General features: G+C 42.6%; 5 protein-coding genes across 8 annotated transcripts in view; 3 read left to right on the plus strand and 2 right to left on the minus strand.

Annotated features, from left to right (window-relative positions):
- The first annotated feature begins 619 nt into the window (after positions 1 to 619).
- On the plus strand, positions 620 to 3,876 carry LOC118240097 (peroxiredoxin-6-like). The gene is made up of 5 exons (XM_035519869.1): positions 620 to 821; positions 2,388 to 2,544; positions 2,955 to 3,101; positions 3,193 to 3,339; positions 3,561 to 3,876. The coding sequence occupies exons 1-5, from the start codon at positions 730 to 732 to the stop codon at positions 3,687 to 3,689; spliced, it is 672 nt and encodes a 223-aa protein (XP_035375762.1). The 5' UTR covers positions 620 to 729; the 3' UTR covers positions 3,690 to 3,876.
- A 2,032-nt stretch (positions 3,877 to 5,908) lies between these two features.
- Positions 5,909 to 9,032, plus strand: LOC113568698 (peroxiredoxin-6-like). Of its 2 annotated transcripts, none has more exons than XM_035519838.1 (4): positions 5,909 to 6,112; positions 7,680 to 7,836; positions 8,245 to 8,395; positions 8,433 to 9,032. In XM_035519838.1, the coding sequence occupies exons 1-4, from the start codon at positions 6,021 to 6,023 to the stop codon at positions 8,630 to 8,632; spliced, it is 600 nt and encodes a 199-aa protein (XP_035375731.1). In that variant the 5' UTR covers positions 5,909 to 6,020; the 3' UTR covers positions 8,633 to 9,032. The 2 variants fall into 2 exon arrangements, with proteins under 2 accessions (XP_035375731.1, XP_035375733.1); XM_035519840.1 differs by having other exon boundaries at positions 5,916 to 6,112; positions 8,245 to 8,391; positions 8,504 to 9,032.
- Positions 9,033 to 9,548: 516 nt separating this feature from the next.
- Positions 9,549 to 19,541, minus strand: fggy (FGGY carbohydrate kinase domain containing). Of its 3 annotated transcripts, none has more exons than XM_026996879.2 (16): positions 19,460 to 19,541; positions 16,095 to 16,339; positions 15,324 to 15,435; positions 14,620 to 14,771; positions 14,424 to 14,512; positions 13,862 to 13,977; positions 13,496 to 13,624; positions 13,222 to 13,325; positions 12,946 to 13,053; positions 12,617 to 12,678; positions 12,131 to 12,281; positions 11,833 to 11,907; positions 11,567 to 11,687; positions 11,210 to 11,304; positions 10,725 to 10,786; positions 9,549 to 9,928 (listed from the first exon to the last, which is right to left on the minus strand). In XM_026996879.2, exons 2-16 carry the CDS (start codon positions 16,293 to 16,295, stop codon positions 9,850 to 9,852), a joined length of 1,656 nt encoding a protein of 551 aa, XP_026852680.2. In that variant the 5' UTR covers positions 16,296 to 16,339; positions 19,460 to 19,541; the 3' UTR covers positions 9,549 to 9,849. The 3 variants fall into 3 exon arrangements, with proteins under 3 accessions (XP_026852680.2, XP_026852682.2, XP_026852681.2); XM_026996881.2 differs by lacking the exon at positions 19,460 to 19,541 and adding an exon at positions 16,747 to 17,001; XM_026996880.2 differs by lacking the exon at positions 19,460 to 19,541 and adding an exon at positions 16,923 to 16,988.
- On the plus strand, positions 18,582 to 20,382 carry LOC113568701 (transcription factor AP-1-like). Its single transcript, XM_026996882.2, has one exon. It carries the CDS (start codon positions 18,965 to 18,967, stop codon positions 19,928 to 19,930), a length of 966 nt encoding a protein of 321 aa, XP_026852683.2. The 5' UTR covers positions 18,582 to 18,964; the 3' UTR covers positions 19,931 to 20,382.
- Positions 20,383 to 20,995: 613 nt separating this feature from the next.
- Positions 20,996 to 21,777, minus strand: part of tada1 (transcriptional adaptor 1) — a 7,543-nt gene continuing 6,761 nt past the window's right edge. The window contains exon 8 of the mRNA XM_035519652.1: positions 20,996 to 21,777. This exon is cut by the window's right edge and continues 35 nt beyond it. Coding sequence (XP_035375545.1) covers positions 21,660 to 21,777 — 118 coding nt within the window. The 3' untranslated portion in view covers positions 20,996 to 21,659.

A 21,777-nucleotide genomic window follows, 5' to 3' on the forward strand; every position in this document is an offset into this window, starting at 1 on the left:
ATTTTCAGACCTTCCGTAATTATGGCAATTACGTGTATGTTGATTGCTGAACGATATTAAAAAGTAACCGACTGAAAATATTAACACATCTGGCAATATTTTATATGACTCTTACATGATTTACATTGTTTGAAAATGTAGCTCATGCCTTATGTGTAAATTAACAAAATAACAACGAAATAGATGCGACTATATTTTATATAACTATGGATCCCAGCTATTATGAAAGTAAACTTTATCATATTGTAAAAATAACAAGTGAAGTTAAATTTATCAATAAAATAAAGACTTATGAGTAACTTTAAACTATAACGGAAGTTTGAATATTGATTCAATACGTAAGCAAGCGTTGTGGGCCTAAATATCACTGGTGATCAAATCAACCCTTACACACAATTGATTTTAAAACATTTTAATAAGCGTGACACCTGGGGAGACTGAACAGTCAATAAAATCCGGCTTGTGTGTCGGATATTGTTACACCTGTGCTGTACGACATCCCGCATCGCCCTGCTGTATCTGTTTGAGAAATACAGCAAAACATGGCTTCGTTCAAACCTCTTCGACTGGATCAAAGCGTGAAGACCGGCGCGCGGTGTAGAATGAGGGGCGTGCTATGACCACGCTCGCTTGCCGCTGCTCGCGTCTACAGTCGCGCTTTACATAGCATACAGCGTGCGCGAGGAGAAGCTGTGTTGCGCTCGCGCGCTGCAAGACCAAGCAGAGAGCATGCCCGGGCTCTTACTCGGAGATGCGTTCCCTAATTTTGAAGCCGACACCACCATCGGAAAACTCAAACTCTATGACTTCCTGGGAGATTCGTGAGTAGCCATTTATATTATCTGTGTTTCGTAACCTAACAACACACACACACACACACACACACAAAGATCATTTTTAACAGTTGGTATGAAATGTCCTTGGTGCTGTTCTTGTTTTTATAGGCTAGGTGCTCTCTCGTGATGTAATTTAAATATCATTCAGGTAGCATTTATTAACATCTTATCATGAGGCATGTATGCAATATGCCTGTCTCACTTCCCGATGCAGATAATAGTTTTACCCTAATGCAAATTTAGTATTAGTCGATCAAATAACCAGTATCCAAAAACAACAAACAAACTAGTAAACACTGCTTGCTTTCCCTCTGTTCATATGCGTCTATCACTCACTACTGGCTAACTGAACTGTCAAACCTGTTATAAGACAATGTTGTGTATGCAACGACTCTCCTGTTCTTTGAAGAGAGCTTTTTTTTTTTTTTTAATTTCTTTTCTGCAGTGTTATAGTTCCTGATAATCTAGGTCATGGTGTCAGGGAGGAAGTACTGCTTTTCTTTCAAGGACAGGCTAAAAAACTTCTAACCTCACAGAATTATGATGATGAATGCAGTTTGTGTATAGTTGTGTACAGACTACTGCTTCAGCTCAGTGAATAATTTTGTTTTTTGGCTGGCCAGTCGGTGTGACCTATGTTCGTTCCAAAGCTTATTATAAACACTGAGTGATCCAGTCTAGACAGAAATGTACTAGATCTACTGAAATTTGACATTTGAAAAGCAACGTTGGGTGCCAGAGCTACAAATCATGAAAAATATTTTGCATATGATGCGATTAACATAGATGTCTGAGCTAACATTTTATTTAGAAAAGTCTTAGTATATATATGAGAATTCATTGTCATGGAGAAAAAGGGCTGTAATTTTTTTCCAGTGATTGTTTCATTGTATGACTTTCAGTGTAGATAAACTCCAGCCTAGGCACTATGTTGTTGTGTAGATAAACCAAGCATCCACTACATAGTTTTTATATTATGTCCCAATACAGTATTTCACAGGAAGCAAAACCAATAAAACAATATATTGTATATTGGGCAAATACAGGAAATTGTATTTTGAAACAAATCATAGGGACCATAAGATTGAATCAGTTTTCACCATCATAGGGACGTGAAGGAAGCCTTTCACTTCTTCATGAACATTTTTGTTGACATGTTGGTTTGTTCATCATTTATGCCAGTTTGGCCATCGAGACCATCACTAACCCCACAGGATCTGACAGGATCTGAGACCATCAGTAAACGCAGAGAAGCTGGAATCTCTGTTGCAAAAACTAGTTCTAAATTGATTGAACTTAATGTGCGACTTTCTCTTGAGAAAGCCAGTGCATGTTGAATAAAATGTACATTCCTAGTAAGAATCTAGGCAAACAACCCTAAAATTACTTCAAATACTTTTCATTCTGACAAATATGTTCAGCCAAATTTAACCCAGCATTGTATAACTCAACTGAATGAGCCCAAAGTTAGATTCCTAAATGATGAATTCACCTTTGCAGAATGCCTGTTGTATTTGCTGTTAACTCGTTGTTAATCTGTCTTTCACATAGTTGGGGCATCCTGTTCTCACATCCCAGGGACTACACCCCGGTGTGTACCACGGAGCTAGGCCAAGCAGCTGAATTAAGCCCAGAGTTTACCAAGCGTAATGTGAAGATGATCGCTCTCTCCATCGATAGCCTCGAGGAGCATTATAGCTGGAGCAAGGTTTGCTAGGCAACACCATACCGCTTCTATAGTTACACAGAGTCTACAGAGTCAGTCCAACCAGATTTTCTTATGTCCATTGAAAAAGATAGCAGCCAGCATGATCTCAGTTGCATAACACAGAAACACACCTATGTTCGCTTCAATCAGTTCATGAAAGGCTTGTTGTTTAACCTGATAATTAGTTAGGCAAGTCAGGACTGCTGGTCCATGGAACATGGTGAGCTGTTATATAGTGACCCTCCAAAGGCCAGGCTGTGCCTAACTGGCATGATGCTAACTGGCTCTGGTAGCTGTCTGTCAATAATTAATTCCAATTAATTTCCTCCTTTCATTTCTCATTCTTTGTTAGCCATGTTAGTAAGTCTGCCAGCACTCAGCAAGGAGGCTAATTGCTAATGTTTTTTTAGGATATCCTGGCCTACAACAATGACGAGACAGTGTCCGAGATCCCGTTTCCCATCATAGCCGATGATAGGCGGGAGCTGGCTGTGGAGCTGGGCATGCTGGATCCCGAGGAGAAGGACCAGTCTGGCATGCCGCTTACCGCCCGCTGCGTGAGTATGACCCAGAAGTCTCCCTGTGTTTTCTGAAACAGCCCCCAAACTCTGCTTACTGCAGGTTAATTTTCCTGTCCTGTTGTTTAAGGTGTTTGTGATCAGTCCTGACAAGAAGTTAAAGCTCTCACTCCTCTACCCTGCCACAACAGGGAGGAACTTTGACGAGATCCTAAGAGTGATCGATTCATTGCAGTTAACGGCACATAAACGGGTAGCAACGCCCGTAAACTGGAAGGTAAGGGGAACAATTCAGTTAATGAAGCACTACACAGTCTGTGTGATAAGGCACAGCTCTACAGAGCTCCATTGTTGCCTCTGTCAAAGCAATGTGGTTTACCACACATGAAACATGGGGGGTGATTAGCATGCTCTCACCAGCATACACACAACCAACCCATTTTAAATATATGTCACCACTCAGAAACACAAGACAACCTATTTTTATTCTTCAAAAAGCCTGGGGACTGTGTTATGGTTCCTCCTGCCATACCCGAAGATGAAGCCAGAAGCCTGTTCCCTGCTGGGGTGTACACTAAAGAGCTTCCATCAGGGAAGAGGTACCTGCGTTACACACCTCAGCCATGAATGCTCACGCAGGGCCCCTGGAGGACTACAGCACTGGACGCAGGCATCACAGGGAAAACCAAGATAGAGAATTAAAAACATGAATTTGATTTGATAAAAGTCAGACTTGTCTTTTAAAAGAAGGACCTAAAGTGAAAATGTAGCTGTAATGAGTAATAATTAACTAGAATAAATATGAGAATGAAAAGTGTCTGTTTGTATTTTAAGTGCCATGATCTAAATGCATACTAGCAGTTGTGAGAAAACTGATATATTTAATCTAAATATTACACATAATGGCCAAAGGCACTAAGTGGCAGCTCTATTAAAGCGGCTTGATCCTAGAAATGGTTTTAGTAGCCCTTAAATTCAGTAAAATATTAATGTCTCAAATACTGACTTAAATCAACCTGCATACCATATTAATGTTGCTGTACACTGGCTAATGTCGTCCCACACCTAATCTGGATGTGAAAAATGTATTAAAGGTGTGAAAAACACAAAGAAGTAACAAAAAAAGCATCATTTATCTTAGTCTATGCTCTACAACTGGTCTATACTAGAATTTACTATAGTAGTCCCAGATTCCAAGATGAGGTCTTTGACCTTTCTGAGAGCATGGGGCCAGTGTAGGGTGAGATCCATGGGTTTATCCAAGATGTAACCACACAATTAGGTCTCCCTTTCCTTCATGGCTTCTCTGATGACTTGAGTGACCACACACGCTGGTCTCCAAGGATTCAAATTATACCTAACTAATATTTTTTTCTGAATTAGACCTGTATGGAGACTTGCAAAACATCAGAGACAGGGGGAGGGATGCAGAGAGAGAGAGAGAGACCAGAAATCAGAGCACAAGAGAAAAATGATAGCTTACTGCACAATGAAAACTCTGCCGCCGTTTCACTAATGAGAAAGAGACACACAGTGCTAACAAGCCAAGGTATACCATGACCATCAACTGGATGAACGTGGGCATGACTGACACTTAAACGGTTCACAGCTGGCAGCCGCTACAATTATTCTGGACGCATCGCCACCAGCGTTTCTTGTCGCTTGGGACGATGGAATTTTACATTTGTTCTCAAGTTTTGAAGGCCTCCTATAACTCCTAATTCAAATGAAGTAGTCTATTTTACCTTGACGTCCATGTAACAAGCCATAACTTTAAAACTGCATTATCCTATGAGCACATACAACCTTACACAGACTCGAATGGAGTGAATTGATTTCGACCAAGTGACTAGTATAAGACATAAAAGTCTGCACCGTCCGTTATAATATGGTTCCCATAATGTGGTCACGCTGCGGACACTGCGAGCATGCCCCTTTGCAAGGACATACCACGCCCCCTTATGATACTACGCCCCCTTTCTTATGCCACGCCCCTTGTCCAGGAGCGTTCCCCTTTGCCACTAGTTTTCAAGCACTAGGAAGTAGCCTATTACCTTTTCACTGTGTAACAATAATGACATTGTTGTGTTCTGAAAAATTATAGTTATCACTACTTGTTATTGTAGGCTACTGTCAAAATTATTAACTGTAACTGGGCCGAGCTTGTTTGACTTTGAGTTCAGTATTGAACGATAGGCCTATTAAAAGCCTTTCGTAACATATGTTCGTATTTTCAGACCTTCCGTAATTATGGCAATTACGTGTATGTTGATTGCTGAACGATATTAAAAAGTAACCGACTGAAAATATTAACACATCTGGCAATATTTTATATGACTCTTACATGATTTACATTGTTTGAAAATGTAGCTCATGCCTTATGTGTAAATTAACAAAATAACAACGAAATAGATGCGACTATATTTTATATAACTATGGATCCCAGCTATTATGAAAGTAAACTTTATCATATTGTAAAAATAACAAGTGAAGTTAAATTTATCAATAAAATAAAGACTTATGAGTAACTTTAAACTATAACGGAAGTTTGAATATTGATTCAATACGTAAGCAAGCGTTGTGGGCCTAAATATCACTGGTGATCAAATCAACCCTTACACACAATTGATTTTAAAACATTTTAATAAGCGTGACACCTGGGGAGACTGAACAGTCAATAAAATCCGGCTTGTGTGTCGGATATTGTTACACCTGTGCTGTACGACATCCCGCATCGCCCTGCTGTATCTGTTTGAGAAATACAGCAAAACATGGCTTCGTTCAAACCTCTTCGACTGGATCAAAGCGTGAAGACCGGCGCGCGGTGTAGAATGAGGGGCGTGCTATGACCACGCTCGCTTGCCGCTGCTCGCGTCTACAGTCGCGCTTTACATAGCATACAGCGTGCGCGAGGAGAAGCTGTGTTGCGCTCGCGCGCTGCAAGACCAAGCAGAGAGCATGCCCGGGCTCTTACTCGGAGATGCGTTCCCTAATTTTGAAGCCGACACCACCATCGGAAAACTCAAACTCTATGACTTCCTGGGAGATTCGTGAGTAGCCATTTATATTATCTGTGTTTCGTAACCTAACAACACACACACACACACACACACACAAAGATCATTTTTAACAGTTGGTATGAAATGTCCTTGGTGCTGTTCTTGTTTTTATAGGCTAGGTGCTCTCTCGTGATGTAATTTAAATATCATTCAGGTAGCATTTATTAACATCTTATCATGAGGCATGTATGCAATATGCCTGTCTCACTTCCCGATGCAGATAATAGTTTTACCCTAATGCAAATTTAGTATTAGTCGATCAAATAACCAGTATCCAAAAACAACAAACAAACTAGTAAACACTGCTTGCTTTCCCTCTGTTCATATGCGTCTATCACTCACTACTGGCTAACTGAACTGTCAAACCTGTTATAAGACAATGTTGTGTATGCAACGACTCTCCTGTTCTTTGAAGAGAGCTTTTTTTTTTTTTTTAATTTCTTTTCTGCAGTGTTATAGTTCCTGATAATCTAGGTCATGGTGTCAGGGAGGAAGTACTGCTTTTCTTTCAAGGACAGGCTAAAAAAACTTCTAACCTCACAGAATTATGATGATGAATGCAGTTTGTGTATAGTTGTGTACAGACTACTGCTTCAGCTCAGTGAATAATTTTGTTTTTTGGCTGGCCAGTCGGTGTGACCTATGTTCGTTCCAAAGCTTATTATAAACACTGAGTGATCCAGTCTAGACAGAAATGTACTAGATCTACTGAAATTTGACATTTGAAAAGCAACGTTGGGTGCCAGAGCTACAAATCATGAAAAATATTTTGCATATGATGCGATTAACATAGATGTCTGAGCTAACATTTTATTTAGAAAAGTCTTAGTATATATATGAGAATTCATTGTCATGGAGAAAAAGGGCTGTAATTTTTTTCCAGTGATTGTTTCATTGTATGACTTTCAGTGTAGATAAACTCCAGCCTAGGCACTATGTTGTTGTGTAGATAAACCAAGCATCCACTACATAGTTTTTATATTACGTCCCAATACAGTATTTCACAGGAAGCAAAACCAATAAAACAATATATTGTATATTGGGCAAATACAGGAAATTGTATTTTGAAACAAATCATAGGGACCATAAGATTGAATCAGTTTTCACCATCATAGGGACGTGAAGGAAGCCTTTCACTTCTTCATGAACATTTTTGTTGACATGTTGGTTTGTTCATCATTTATGCCAGTTTGGCCATCGAGACCATCACTAACCCCACAGGATCTGACAGGATCTGAGACCATCAGTAAACGCAGAGAAGCTGGAATCTCTGTTGCAAAAACTAGTTCTAAATTGATTGAACTTAATGTGCGACTTTCTCTTGAGAAAGCCAGTGCATGTTGAATAAAATGTACATTCCTAGTAAGAATCTAGGCAAACAACCCTAAAATTACTTCAAATACTTTTCATTCTGACAAATATGTTCAGCCAAATTTAACCCAGCATTGTATAACTCAACTGAATGAGCCCAAAGTTAGATTCCTAAATGATGAATTCACCTTTGCAGAATGCCTGTTGTATTTGCTGTTAACTCGTTGTTAATCTGTCTTTCACATAGTTGGGGCATCCTGTTCTCACATCCCAGGGACTACACCCCGGTGTGTACCACGGAGCTAGGCCAAGCAGCTGAATTAAGCCCAGAGTTTACCAAGCGTAATGTGAAGATGATCGCTCTCTCCATCGATAGCCTCGAGGAGCATTATAGCTGGAGCAAGGTTTGCTAGGCAACACCATACCGCTTCTACAGTTACAGAGTCTACAGAGTCAGTCCAACCAGATTTTCTGATGTCCATTGAAAAAGATAACAGCCAGCATGATCTCAGTTGCATAACACAGAAACACACCTATGTTTGCTTCAATCAGTTCATCAAAGGCTTGTTGTTTAACCTGATAATTAGTTAGGCAAGTCAGGACTGCTGGTCCATGGAACATGGTGAGCTGTTATATAGTGACCCTCCAAAGGCCAGGCTGTGCCTAACTAGCATGATGCTAACTGGCTCTGGTAGCTGTCTGTCAATAATTAATTCCAATTAATTTCCTCCTTTCATTTCTCATTCTTTGTTATCTATGTTAGTAAGTCTGCCAGCACTCAGCAAGGAAGCTAATTGCTAATGTTTTTTTAGGATATCCTGGCCTACAACAATGACGAGACAGTGTCCGAGATCCCGTTTCCCATCATAGCCGATGATAGGCGGGAGCTGGCTGTGGAGCTGGGAATGCTGGATCCCGAGGAGAAGGACCAGTCTGGCATGCCGCTTACCGCCCGCTGCGTGAGTATGACCCAGAAGTCTCCCTGTGTTTTCTGAAACAGCCCCCAAACTCATTTTAAATATATGTCACCACTCAGAAACACAAGACAACCTATTTTTATTCTTCAAAAAGCCTGGGGACTGTGTTATGGTTCCTCCTGCCATACCCGAAGATGAAGCCAGAAGCCTGTTCCCTGCTGGGGTGTACACTAAAGAGCTTCCATCAGGGAAGAGGTACCTGCGTTACATACCTCAGCCATGAATGCTCACGCAGGGCCCCTGGAGGACTATAGCACTGGACGCAGGCATCACAGGGAAAACCAAGATGAACCACAATGCTCTGGATGAGTCCCAGATTTGAAGAAGCCAACCACACATTTGGATTCATGACTTAGCATGAGCTAGCCTTTGGTTACCCAGAAGTAACCCCAAGTAAGCTGAACAGGGTAGCTTGCTAACCCATGCATTCAAACAGCCAGGCCATTCAAAGTACTTGTCAGTAAGCTTCCAAGGCATACTATTTCTGTGTTCTTAAAGTGAGTTTTTTCTGCTATACCTATAGGGAAAATGCCTTAAGTTAATGTGCACTATCCCACATCCAGTAACATAAGTTGTTTAGCTGTGATCAAAACAGGAAATAAACCCACACATGGAAACACCTATACCATTAATGTTGCTTCTTCCTGTGTGTTTTGACTGTTACAAACAGGAATTATTGTCCTTTATTCTTCCTACTGTTTAAGGCAAAACAATCAGGGAAAAAAAATAAAAAGAAAAAAAAGCACAAAAATCACAATTGTTGTGTAATTTTCTTTTAAAATAATCCCTGTGTCACTGTCACAAATAGGAACGATAAGTCAAGCCCTGATGTGAAATAAACATGTAGAAATCTGGAGCGCTCTGCTGCCCCTCACCTCACCTGTTCCCAGCGCCCAGTCTTGACTACAATGGGAATGCTCACATATCCACCCATTCCATCACTGTTTTGATGCATGTTTTGACGTCAGAGGGATGGATGTTGTGTGCTCAGCTGCTGAGGGATTGGGCAGAGTTGTGGTCAGTGTAAAACCTTTAAATGGATGACCTTGATCCTACTGGTATACCCCCCCCCCCCCCCCCCAGCTCATTCTGGATTTTATATATACACTGTAGAAAATTAAAACACCACAAATCACACATAGATCGTCAAGAGGGTTGGCTTTTATGAATAAACATGCCAGTCATAGTGAAGGAAACTGAATATGGTTACATTTTATTGGTCATTAAGTTCATTTGCATTTTAAATTCATCACCATCATCGTCTTATACATTCCAGCTGCTAATCACCAGGTGCTCTTCTCACATGAGCAATCAACAGGTCCAAAAAAGTGAGAGTGTCTTAGCGCTGGAGGCCAGAAAGGAACCTCAAAAGCCTGCTTCCTCGCCAGGATGGATGGCACTCTTCCGCGTCCCGAACGCACTGGGGACAGGGAGGAGCCGTCAGTCACGCATCAGGTCTGCGTACTCTCTCTGGTGGGCCCCCAGCCTCAGGAACACAGCGTACTTCTTCCTGTAAAAGCTAAGGGGGAAAGCCACAGGCAGGTTCAGTTCCAGCAAGTCACAAACCAATCATCTATTTAATAAGCTGATATCCTGTTAAAATACATATGAAATTAGCATCAGCTGCGAGATTTCCTAGCTCACCGGCTGAACTTGTTGCCGTAAAACGGAACTGAATGAAGTGATCAGGAGATGACCCTGAGGTCAAGGCCATACTCAGTTTAATGCAGTTCAGGCTCTTTGCAGAGCATTACTAAACCTCGTCTGGCAAAACCCAAGAAATGTGTTAAAGTCCCACATGAATAGAGAGCCCAATCAGATTCATCAACATAATGGCTGCACTGAAATACAACATGAAAAGGCCAAAAATGTTATCATCCAAGCTGAGTTTTCTGCAACCTGTTTAAACAGTTAAGAGATTTATAGACCAGACAGACAGGCATCCTGCTTATAGCACACAGAATGAATGAAAGAGAAGAATAATGTTCTAATTAATTCAGAGTACCACGGGCTCCTACCATTTATCATGTACAACTTTTAATTGAGTTTTCATCAGTCAAAACCCCAGTGATTAATGATGAGCATGCAGTTTAATGGACATATTTCAATCAGTCTGATGGAGGTTCATTTTTGGATTTCATTCAGATGACGGGAACCTCAGACCTAACAAAAACTGTGACAGATGAAACTCTCACTAGCCATGTGACCAAGCTGAGTAAATCTGAGTAAAGCAGGGTTTGGACTGCTGCTGCATTTCACGCATCTGGTTCAACAGGCGAGTTCCTTTCCCACATTCCAAGCCATATGGCGCTCACCTCTCGAGTTCCAGCTCAGGATGCACAACTGTTCCTATTTTGGCCATCTTCACCATAGCTTCCTGAAAGCAGCAGACAAAAATGAGACTGCTGACCATGTGTTTTCAATCAGTGGGAGAGAGCATACAGACAAAACAGGAGCTTCTGCATCATTTACACCTTCTGTAAGCTGACTCCATGTCAGGCTTTGGAGGACAAATAGAGTGATGCATGCACAGCTTCTTGTTTGTGTGAGAGAGAGACCGAGAGAGACCGAGAGAGACCCAACCGTAACCCCATAGCTTGTTTCCTTGTTCTCAAATTTCATTGTAAACCCTCGAATCTTTGTAGGACTTTGAAAGGCTTTGAAAGTAATGACACCTGAGCCACTTTCCCACGATACCCATGTGTGTTTAAAGACAATATGCATCTTCATGCTGAAGGTTACTCGTACAAGTGAGTGGAGTACACAAGTGTGTATGGGAGTTTGCCTGTTGCCGGGCTACCTGAATGGAACTGCAGTCCCGAGAGGCACAAGCACCAAGTATAGCAGCACCCACTAACACAGCCTCTCTCTCTGCAGGGAGGACAACTGGTAAGCCTGCAGGAGAGAAATGGAGAGAGACAGTGTGAGAGACAGAGTGTGTGTGTGTGTGTGTGAGAGAGAGAGAGAGAGAGAGACTGTGTGCGAGAGACAGTGTGAGTGTGTGAGAGACAGTGTGTGAGAGACAAAATGTGTGTGTGTGTGTGTGTGTGTGTGTGTGTGTGTGTGTGTGTGTGTGTGTGTGTGTGTGTGTGTGAGAGAGAGAGAGACAGTGAGAGTGTGTGAGAAACTTAGTGGCGCATCGTCCCTCTAGACTTACCTGTCGTGTTGGCGTGCAGCCGCACAAACAAGGGATTCTTACTCAACCCCCCACACAGGAACAGCGTGCTGATGTCATGTCCTGCCTCTCTCATAGTGTCTAGGATATGTCTGGTTCCAAGCTGTGATGAAGAACCCAACCAGCAAGATGACAAAATGCAAATGCAAGCAAAAACCAGCCCATATGCATTTACTGGGCATGCTTGTTTAGAGGGATGAAAATCCCCACTGCATCGTCACGTTTGACTGCAGGCTAGTCCAACTCACAGCGATAGCCTGCACCGTGGCCAGATAAAGAAGAGCCAAATCATCCAGCGTCTGGGATAAAGAGAGACCCACAACCTGTGTAGGACATAAACAACACCCTCTTTCATTCCACTGAACTACACTATTTACGTTCTATAGTCTACACAAAAAACACTCTTTTGATTTTGTTTCTACACTTTCAACCAGCATTTGCATTTTATATATAAATTAAAAAAATTAAATACATTACTAACAGACATCTGGACAAAACTACTGCACATCATGAACCCACACTGGTGAAAAACACCTTCACACCCACCATGCCCTTCAGGGTCTGGTCAGCGAGAGGAGAGCGGTTGCCATGGAAATCAGGCCACACGTGCAGAGCAGCGCTGAGCAGGTCCAGGTGCTCATGCTCTCTGGCCATTTCCCCCAGGTGGCGGTTCAGGAGAGAATAAACATGCTCTCGGCTGAGAACCACACAAATGTTAGCGACAGGTTTCACTGGCAGTCTGCTTAACGAAGTGGTTAAAGAACGCCAATCCATACACTACGTGCAATTCCTTATTGCTAGGTTGGTTTCCAAAGCATTCGGTAGGCAGAAAAAAAAAAAAAAAAACCTTTCAAAATTAAGTTGGAAAAAAGGGCTGGAACTCCCAAACCACATTTATTTTATTTTATTATTCATTTTGAGGATATCAGCATTAGGAGAGTCTGAGAAAGCGAGAGAAAGAGGCCGGGGGTGGGTGGGTCGGACAGAGAGGATAACTAATATTATATACTAATGAGTAAAACACAAACACACCTTTTCTCTGCCTGTTGTTTTAACTGTGAGAAAGCCGCATGTCCAAATACCACATGATCAATCTGGCAAAATAACAACAAAAATAATAATAGCAGAAAAGCAAAATGCCCAAGTTAAAAATAACCACCATAAATGTTCCTCATATAACACCTATATGAATAGGATGTAATGATACTGGTATAAGAGTGTTCTAAATTAATAACTAATGTTATTCAGAAATGGGTCCAGTTTCTCAAAGGCCTTATAGCATAAAGATCAACTTAACAGAGTCTACAGGCTTACAAAGATAAATTTTACTACAAAACCTTTGGGGGGGAAAGCAGCCTTACCAGTCTTCCAGTGGCACTCTGGCCCCCTTCATTAAGCCACAGGCCTGGAACCATAGCAGACAGGTAAGGACCCCACACGCCTGGAACGAACAGAGGCTTCTGGCTCACCTGTAAAACACACATACACCCCTCTCAATGTTTCTACCATAAAATCCATTTTTGCACATTACTGTAAGTGGCATGAGCATGTTAAAACTCACAGTCCTAATGCAGATAATGTGCACGTGCGAGTCTGAGTACGCGCATGTGTGACGAGGGAGAACAGTGGCAACTCACAGCCATGTGACAGGAGGATGTCCCGCAGATGAGAGCAACACGAGATGTGACTGGCTGGTTTTCACAAGGTAGGCGGTGCCCACTTACATCGGCTCCAATAACACCTGGAAAAAGGAAGTGGGCAAACTCAAAGCGAGCACTGTTCAACACCAAGTTCAGCACCAGAGTCTAAACGATGCTGTTCACAGAACAACCTTTGACGTCTGTAAGCAGCCCCACGACTGGGGTGGCAGGGGTCTTTACAACCGCTGCTGCCACCGCACCGGCGACTCACCCAGGCCTCCTGCGTGGGCATCGATGAGGGACGCGCTCACAGCTGTCCCCGGCATCAGGCCCAGCTCTGCAGCAGCCCTGGGGGTGAGGCCAGCTCCGACGGGGTCGCCCGGACTGCAGGTGCGCTCTCCTGCATGTGTTCAGTTAACAGGGTGACAGCCTGAGTGAGAGGGGGGATTTATTTGTCTGTGCCATCATGCTATCATTTGGCTTTTCGCTAGTAAGTTACTATTATAATAATAATAATTTGCATAAACACACACAGACACATGCATATTAATAGGAATAATAATAGGAAAATTAAATGGTAGCATGAGTTAAAAAGAAAGAGGAAGAACATGACAAATGAAATGAAAAAACCTCTTACCAATTCTGGAATGGTTGTTCTCGAGCAGATCTTCCAGACCAATGGAGGTCCAGAAACTGTCGTCCCATCCCTCAGGGGGGGAGTAGGTCCATTTACAAACCAGAGTGCACAAAGATCTGAGGCACAGCAGAGCAGCATTAACACAGAGTTACCAAGGTGACGGCTCAGGATTTTGTCCGCACATCTGATTGAGCTTCTCAAACAGCAACCCGTGAATTAACTGCAGCAGGTTTGAACCTTATGGTACAAAAGGCTTAATTCAGCACTGCCCCCTTGTGGATGAGACTGAGGAGTACTACATTTTGAGTTCAGATCTACTCCAGTACACTGCTACAAACCATGCAACATGGTCATCATCAAGGTCATTATCATCATCATCATGGTCATCATCATCATCTTACATGGGCTGCTTACAGACTTGCCCAGCACCTGGTTTCACCAAAGCAGCACTGCTCCGTCCCAAGCAGAGGCGCCACATTAGTGAAATCAGATGTTGTGCTGCAGGCCAGTACACACTACAGGCCTCAATGGCTTCAGATAAACACCTGTAGGGAAACCTCACCTTACTAGAGAGCCTGTCGCTTTCCAAGACAGGAAGTCTGGAAGGTCAAAAAAGTGTTCGGCTCTTTCCCAACAGCTTTCCCTCAGGTTCTGATCAAATGAGATGAAAGGGAAGTAGGAAAACGTATCAATGCAGAAGGCGAACAGCACAGTCCCAGCAAAACGTCGAGTGGCACGAATGCCGCGGGGCGGCCGACCTCCTTCAGCCACAGTAACTTTGGAGGCTGCATTTCAGGAGACATGACCCCGCCGACGCGGGTCATGACCCGGTGTCCACTGGCTGTGATGCGAGAAGCCTGCTTCGTCGCCCTGTGGTCCATCCACATGACCACGTTCCTCTCCACAGCAGCTGAGGTTAAGAAATAGAAGCACAGATGTGAGAAGCATTGAGAGAGAAACAGAAAAGAAATGTTTAGGAATCTTGGCTCTATCGGGATAGTGTGCATATTATCTTGGTCACACTGTCTAGTGTGATTTGGACACTGTAATGTTTTTGAGAAATTAGGAATTAATCATTTGATGAGTTTTTCATGGGACTGGAGACAGGAAATTAGAAATGACTTTTTATTTTATGTTTTTTTAATTTTATTTTAAGGTACTGCAGTGAACAGAAGCACTTTTGGACACTCGGTCATGGGTCTTTTCATCATTTCATGAAGTAAATCAGATTCATTTACACTGGTCATCTCACTGCATCTGTCAACTGACATTCTTGTTTGGCAGTAAAACACCCTGATTAGAACTTTAGCCTCCAGATCATTTCAGTGACTGGCAGTGAACAGAAGCTAGGCATAGAGAGTTAGCATAATTTTCTATTTACAAAAAGGCCCATTGGCTGACATGTGCTAGCTTTCACCCTCTACCAACATTCTGGGAAATGTAGTTTATAATTGGTACTTACCATCTAGATTGACAGCCACAGGCTGAAAGTTCTGGTCCAAAACCACCAATGAGCATGTGGCATCAAAACCGATTCCTCGCACATGGTCTTTCACAATACCCTCAGTCACCTTCTGAAATAGCCACATGAGAGTCATCTTGAATTAATAAAACCCCTGCGAAGGTTCCTTGTAATTTCACTATCAAACAGCTGAGAAGAAAAGAAATCAGAAAGAAATTTCTAAGGTTTTACACATGCCTTCTAAATGTTTATAATGATTTATAACCAGTCAGACCCATGTGTAACCTCTTATCCTGTTTTTGGCATTTTAAACCTGCCTATGCTCATACTGACTCATTAAATGTTCAACACAGCTAGTATGTCACTGTATATTTGCCAGGTCCTTAATGGTGACCCCTGACCTCTTGTGCCTTTCCTCTGGATGATCTGCATGCCTCTAATTAATCCCACTCTGGAATTTTCATATGTAAATCCTTCCACGCAGGATTGGCTCCAGTGCTGCATCTGGCTCCTTTCTGCATTTTTCTTCCACATCACATCTCTGGGATTTTTTTTCCCTTTTCCCTTTCTCTACTGTCGCTATTGTCCCGCTCAGATTTATGCAAAGCTGCTCTGTGACAACACCAATACCAACATATTTTGCAAAAAAACAAAACAAAAAAAGCTCTACAGAAATAAAGACCAATTGATTTGAATAAGAAAAGGCGCAAGGATCATCTTTCGCACCAATGCTACTGGAATGCGTTACTGGTTCCAGGACGACCGTTTTACCGTCACCGCGCTGCAGCACTTGGTCCAGATGTCCTCTGAAGACTGCTCGTGATGGTCCGGCCGAGGCTCCCAGACGTGCACGGGCTCCTCCGCCGCGCGCTTAACTTGCCCCCCGCGCGTGACCAGCGCCGCGCGCACGCTGGCCGTGCCGACGTCAACGCCGACGTAATACCATTCGTCCGCGAGCCCAGGACTCGTCATTTATTCGTCTGGTTACGACACGTGGACGGCGCACCGTGGCACTACTGCTCGATGGGGTGGGGGGAAACAGATTATTCAGTGCTTTTGCTGAAATAGTGGGTAGATCATGTAAAAGATTAGTTCACTCAATCGTAAGAAATCTACTGTATTGTTGATTAACCTCAATAAAACCAAATTCCACGTTTGCCAGTTCCTATCATTTCTGTACATTAAAATCACGACCAGCTATTGTATTTCATCCATCGTGAATATCCCCAGCTAGAGGGCACTAATATACGTCCTGGGTTGTTACGTGTGAATGTTTATGGTCTTTATATAGACTCGAAACTGAAATCATGATTTTGAAAGAACGGCCCGTTTGCAGGTAAAACGGTCATTATTGACCCACTTTTCATTTTCCGTCACATTTTCGGCACTGATATGATATAAAGATGAGAAATTGCACACTTACAACGCTTAACTAAGCTTCGCTCGTGGGATCTCACTAGTTCTGCAACCCGATGAGGTCAAGTGAAACACAAGTAATGCCTGATCGGACACTGCCCACTCGTATGTATTCGTTATTGAAACAGTAAATTCTGCTCGTTAATAACATACAATCTGGATAATTGATTTGAACACATTTACCACAAATAAGAGAAGCACGTTAGCTAAATACTCCCAGAATCCGAACAGCCAGTTACTCGTGTAGCGTTACTTTGAACTACGGCGAGCGTGCAGCGCCAAACAAACCCACAAGCGTCAACACAGTGCCAGCGACAATCACCGTATGTCAATCACAAACATTAAAAGACCTCAGTCCGGTTCTTCCTTTAAAGATGTGCAAAGAATGAGACAATTGACCCTTGTAGACTGGGACTAAAAAAAGATACTAAACATTTTATAACGAATCATATTAATAAAGGATCAATAGATTCTGAAGACTGTACAAACTACACCAAAACTTGGCAACGCAGTTCTCTAACACAAAATCACCTAGTACAAAAACAACCCACCACCAGTACTAGCTGGATATATGAATATTGACGTAAGGAGATGATGAAGCATTTTGTAGTATGTACTTATTTATTGAATAGTACACATAAACAAAATCACAAAACCAAATGGGCATACAATATGATTACTAAATCACACTAAATAAAACTAACCAAAGTAGTTATACCCAGCCCCATTATAAAACAACAAAAATAATAATTACCGTCCTCATTATTATTATATGCACGATATGAAGAAATAAGAATGCACGTAGCCAGAGTTGATATGATATATTATGTAGTAATGTTAGCTGTATAGTATGAGAGTACAATAAGATTAAGTGCTATCGTGTTGTTCAAGTCAAAGGTCACACATGCCGTTATGTAGTTCAAAGGCCACTGTAGTCAGCATCATCCCTAAATTTAAGGTTTAATTACAAAATCTGTGGTTTTCTCTCGACATCACACACACAAAAATCCATCCATTCAAAACAACACAAACATTACACAGCAGTGGTATTAAATACTAAAGCTATGATAAAGGAGACTTGCTTGTTAAAAAGTTTACGAGCTGAAATTCAGACTGATTGTGCCAAATGCCTCCAAATGTTTGTTGCTTTGTAGCCATGGTAGCGATGGCTGGGCACTCTGTTGAAATGTTCACCCCTCAGCACCTGGCTGGGGACAACTTACTGACATGTTAGTATAGTAACAACAAGAACTACTTTAACAGGGAATAAGGCAAGATTCCACATATTGAGCAGAACAAATGTGGCCTATTCCTCATTTAAGAAACGTTTTTTACCGTTTTCTGAAAAAATCGCAATTTGAACCACATTGATCAAAAACTACAATGACAATATTCACTATATAGGCTAGGATCCAGGAAAATCCATTTTAACAGGTTAACATCTCCATCTACCGAGAGCTGTAGAAGTCATTTCGTTAAAGATCTATGACTCATGCCTAACAAGCCCCTCGGTTCGTGACATTTAGTTCACAAACAGAAGGCTGGCCATATCCATATTTTGCTGTTATGCGGACAATCTCACCACGCAAGTCACTAGAGCGGTTGATCTACAACTATGACCACCGGATGTGGCACGTACGAATCATGAGAGTCCGTGATGGTGCTGGTAATCAGATCCCCAACACAAAGACGTAATCCCGAGGTGCACCGCTCAGGGAATAAGCGCATTACCTAATCCCATGAAGCACTGCGTTGGGTGGGGACTTCGGGCAGGTTTCCGCCCATCGCACTCTCGCCGACCAGTACATTTGGTCCGATGTGACCTCATCTTTATTTTCAGTCCAAGGCACGGTGCCTCTAAAACTTTGTTTCCACACTGGAAGTGGGAGATTGTAAAGGATATTTGAGGGAACTGCGTCCTCGTAGTACGTGCGAGGAAAAGACAATCTACGCGCCCTAACCTCGTTACGATCAGAAAAACGATAATCTGTCAGTTTAGTTAACGAGCAAGTTATGACTGAGACACTTGTCCTGCTTCAGGACTCAGAAGAACTTTCGGAAAAAGTCGTATTATCGTCAGACGCAACTTTCCAAAAAGAAATTGTTGAACGCTAACAATTTCGACATTGGCTGCTTTTTGAGTTTAGTTTGCGGAGGACCTCGAAGGTGCGTCCCTGAAAAAAACTTTAGGGCTACGTTGAGAAGCGCATTGTTCGCGACTTCGTATGCACACTAAAATGGAGGCTACGTTTTACGACGAGGCGTTGAACGCTGCCATCTCTCAGCACGAAAGAGTTGGAGTAAACGGGTACAAAACTTTGAAGCGCAACATGACACTTAACCTCAACGACCCAACCAAGAACCTAAAGCCCCACATGCGCACCAAGGCGTGCGAGATACTGACGTCCCCTGACGTTAATTTACTCAAACTGGCCTCGCCCGAGCTGGAGCGACTCATTATTCAGTCCTGCAATGGCTTGATAACCACGACTCCGACACCGACGCAGTTTCTTTGTCCCAAGAATGTGACGGACGAGCAGGAGGGTTTTGCGGATGGCTTCGTCAAAGCCCTCGCGGAGTTGCACTACCAGCAGCAGATGCCCACTGTGAACCCCACCGCAAACGGAGCGACGACTGCCGAAGTGCCACCTGCGTCCGCGGACACGGGCGGCGCACCTTACACCTGCGGCGGGCTCGGCGAGTCTGTTGAGTACACAAACCTCGGCGCCCTGAACCGAGGCTCGAACGCGTACGGTGACGCGGCGTCGTCTTGCATGGGGTACAGCCCGGTCCCTCTGCAAAACTCCAGAAACGCTAAGCTTCAGTGCGCCGCGCCCCCTCGCCTGCAGGCGTTCAAGGAAGAGGCACAGAGAGTGCCCGACATTAACGGTGACACTCCGCCGCTGTCACCGATTGACATGGAAAACCAGGAGAGGATCAAGGCTGAAAGGAAGCGGATGAGGAACCGAGTGGCAGCCTCCAAGTGCCGAAAGAGGAAGCTGGAAAGGCTCGCGAGGCTTGAGGAGAAAGTTAAAAGTTTGAAAAGTCAAAACACCGAACTGTGCACCGCCGCCAACGTGCTGCGGGACGAGGTCGCGCAGCTGAAGCAGAAGGTTATGGATCACGTCAACAGCGGCTGCCGTCTGATTCTGACGCAGCAGATGCAGGCTTTCCGAGGGGCCCTGCCGTAAACATTTACGGACAAAATGTTTTCTATTTAACAAAACGAAAAGGTTTTTCATCTGATTCAGTTGTGTATTTTACCCTTACCCTGTTTAGGGGCGCTAATGATTTGTTCTAGACAATGCTATGTTAACGCATGGGACAGGGTCACTTTCCACTTGTTTTGGTTAATGTATATAGTTTTCACCGAATTCTTATCACATGTTAATAAAGTGCTATATAGTGCTGACCTTCAGATATTCAAGTCTGTCACATTGTATTGTTTTATATTGATAACATAGTAAAACTATTTTATATGTGAAAGAAATTTAAACCTCGTCGTTTCTTTGACATACTGTACAACGATGAAATCCGGATTCTCAACATGGAAAAGAAATTGTAATATTTTGAAGTTTAGACATACTTTGGATGTTTGTTAATTCCCCCCTCGCCAAAAAAAAAACCTTTAAGTATTGGTCAAGTTTGTGTATGTATGTTTTTACACACACACACACACACACACACCATGACGACATTTGGAAAATGCACTTTTTAAAAGTTAAACGTGCTTCATGTGCACAATCTAATTTTAGGCAACCCCCATTAAGAATATTGATCTGTCTTTTTAAACATATGACGTTCTCTTGTTTCTAAAGGAATTAAATGACCATTTTATGATAAGTGTCTTGTGCTACAAATAAATCCCTGACATGGAATGCTACCAACAACACAATCATTAATTTATAAGGGACCCTGCACTTGAATGTCTTAGACATATTTACTAAATTTGCTTAACATTTTGGTTCAGATATTATAAAAAAATATATATATGTAAAAAACTATGAAAGAGAAACAACATGGCACTTATACAAACAAAAACTGAACAAGTCTGATTTTACTATTAAAGAATTGCTTATCTTTTGTTAACTTAATTTCCCAGCACATAGGAGGCAATTCTACATGGCCACCAGCTAAAATCATAACTGCTCCATGAATATTAACTTGAAGTCAAATTATGAGAGCACAAGCAATAAACCTGTAACACCAAATTAGTCAAATTGTTTACAGAAATGCATTTCCTTAACCAACTGAAGTTGCTCTAATTCAAAACAATTATTTAATGTACTTATAAACAAGTTACTTTGGACACCACAAATCAGTTATGGCAATCAGAATTTACATAAACTCTTTACATAAACTTTATTAAGATTGTATTAAGTGTCAAAACCCTTCAACCATATTTGTTTCTAAATTAATAACAGTGCTTTCTTTCCTTAAACCTTAAAATTAAACATTCCTTTATGTAGGAGGGGTTTGCAAGGCATGTACGTAGCCAGACTAATGGTATTTAAATCCACAAGAGTGTGAGCAAGAAGAAGCTCTCCCTGTGGCGCGGATGTGTCCTACAGGCAGGACTGCCCTGAGCAAGACAGTTCTGAACACTGCACATCTACATGATGACTAAGATCTCTGGGTTCCGACCACGTTAGCCGATCGGTGGAGACGCCACTCCCGTTTCAACAACCCGGAGACAGTTGGTCTACTCATAATCAATGGTCACCATGGCAACAGCAGTGTCCTTTACCACACCAAATCTTGGCTTGCACTGGACAAATAGCTCGACTCGTGTAACTATAGAACCCGTTGTGAAGTAACAGTTGACCTGTACAACTCGTGTTGCCATGTTGCCAGAGACATCGAGCGGTGAAGCACAAATGAGGCATGGAGGGGTGCAGCCACCTCCACCCTCCACCCTCCTCAGCTGACGAGCAGACCCTCCTTGGTGGCGAGCCGCCGCCTGTGGATGTGGTCCTGCTCAAGCTCCTCATGGCTGGGGTGCCAGAGGCGGGCCAGGATGCGCTCCATGTTCAGAGCG

The sequence above is a fragment of the Electrophorus electricus genome, chromosome 19 (assembly GCF_013358815.1).
Source record: "Electrophorus electricus isolate fEleEle1 chromosome 19, fEleEle1.pri, whole genome shotgun sequence".
In the NCBI taxonomy this organism is placed as follows: domain Eukaryota; kingdom Metazoa; phylum Chordata; class Actinopteri; order Gymnotiformes; family Gymnotidae; genus Electrophorus; species Electrophorus electricus.

Coding starts and splice junctions, on each gene's coding strand:
- LOC118240097 (XM_035519869.1), top strand. CDS start 730: ATGCCCGGGCTCTTACTCGGAGATGCGTTCCCTAATTTTGAAGCCGAC. Junction 3,102..3,192: donor TGCCGCTTACCGCCCGCTGC/GTGAGTATGACC, acceptor CTGTTGTTTAAG/GTGTTTGTGATCAGTCCTGA. Junction 3,340..3,560: donor CAACGCCCGTAAACTGGAAG/GTAAGGGGAACA, acceptor TTCTTCAAAAAG/CCTGGGGACTGTGTTATGGT.
- LOC113568698 (XM_035519838.1), top strand. CDS start 6,021: ATGCCCGGGCTCTTACTCGGAGATGCGTTCCCTAATTTTGAAGCCGAC. Junction 7,837..8,244: donor AGCATTATAGCTGGAGCAAG/GTTTGCTAGGCA, acceptor ATGTTTTTTTAG/GATATCCTGGCCTACAACAA. Junction 8,396..8,432: donor GCTTACCGCCCGCTGCGTGA/GTATGACCCAGA, acceptor TTTCTGAAACAG/CCCCCAAACTCATTTTAAAT.
- fggy (XM_026996879.2), bottom strand. CDS start 16,295: ATGACGAGTCCTGGGCTCGCGGACGAATGGTATTACGTCGGCGTTGAC. Junction 14,772..15,323: donor TGTGGCTGTCAATCTAGATG/GTAAGTACCAAT, acceptor TCTTAACCTCAG/CTGCTGTGGAGAGGAACGTG. Junction 11,688..11,832: donor CCACGGTGCAGGCTATCGCT/GTGAGTTGGACT, acceptor TCTTCATCACAG/CTTGGAACCAGACATATCCT.
- LOC113568701 (XM_026996882.2), top strand. CDS start 18,965: ATGCACACTAAAATGGAGGCTACGTTTTACGACGAGGCGTTGAACGCT.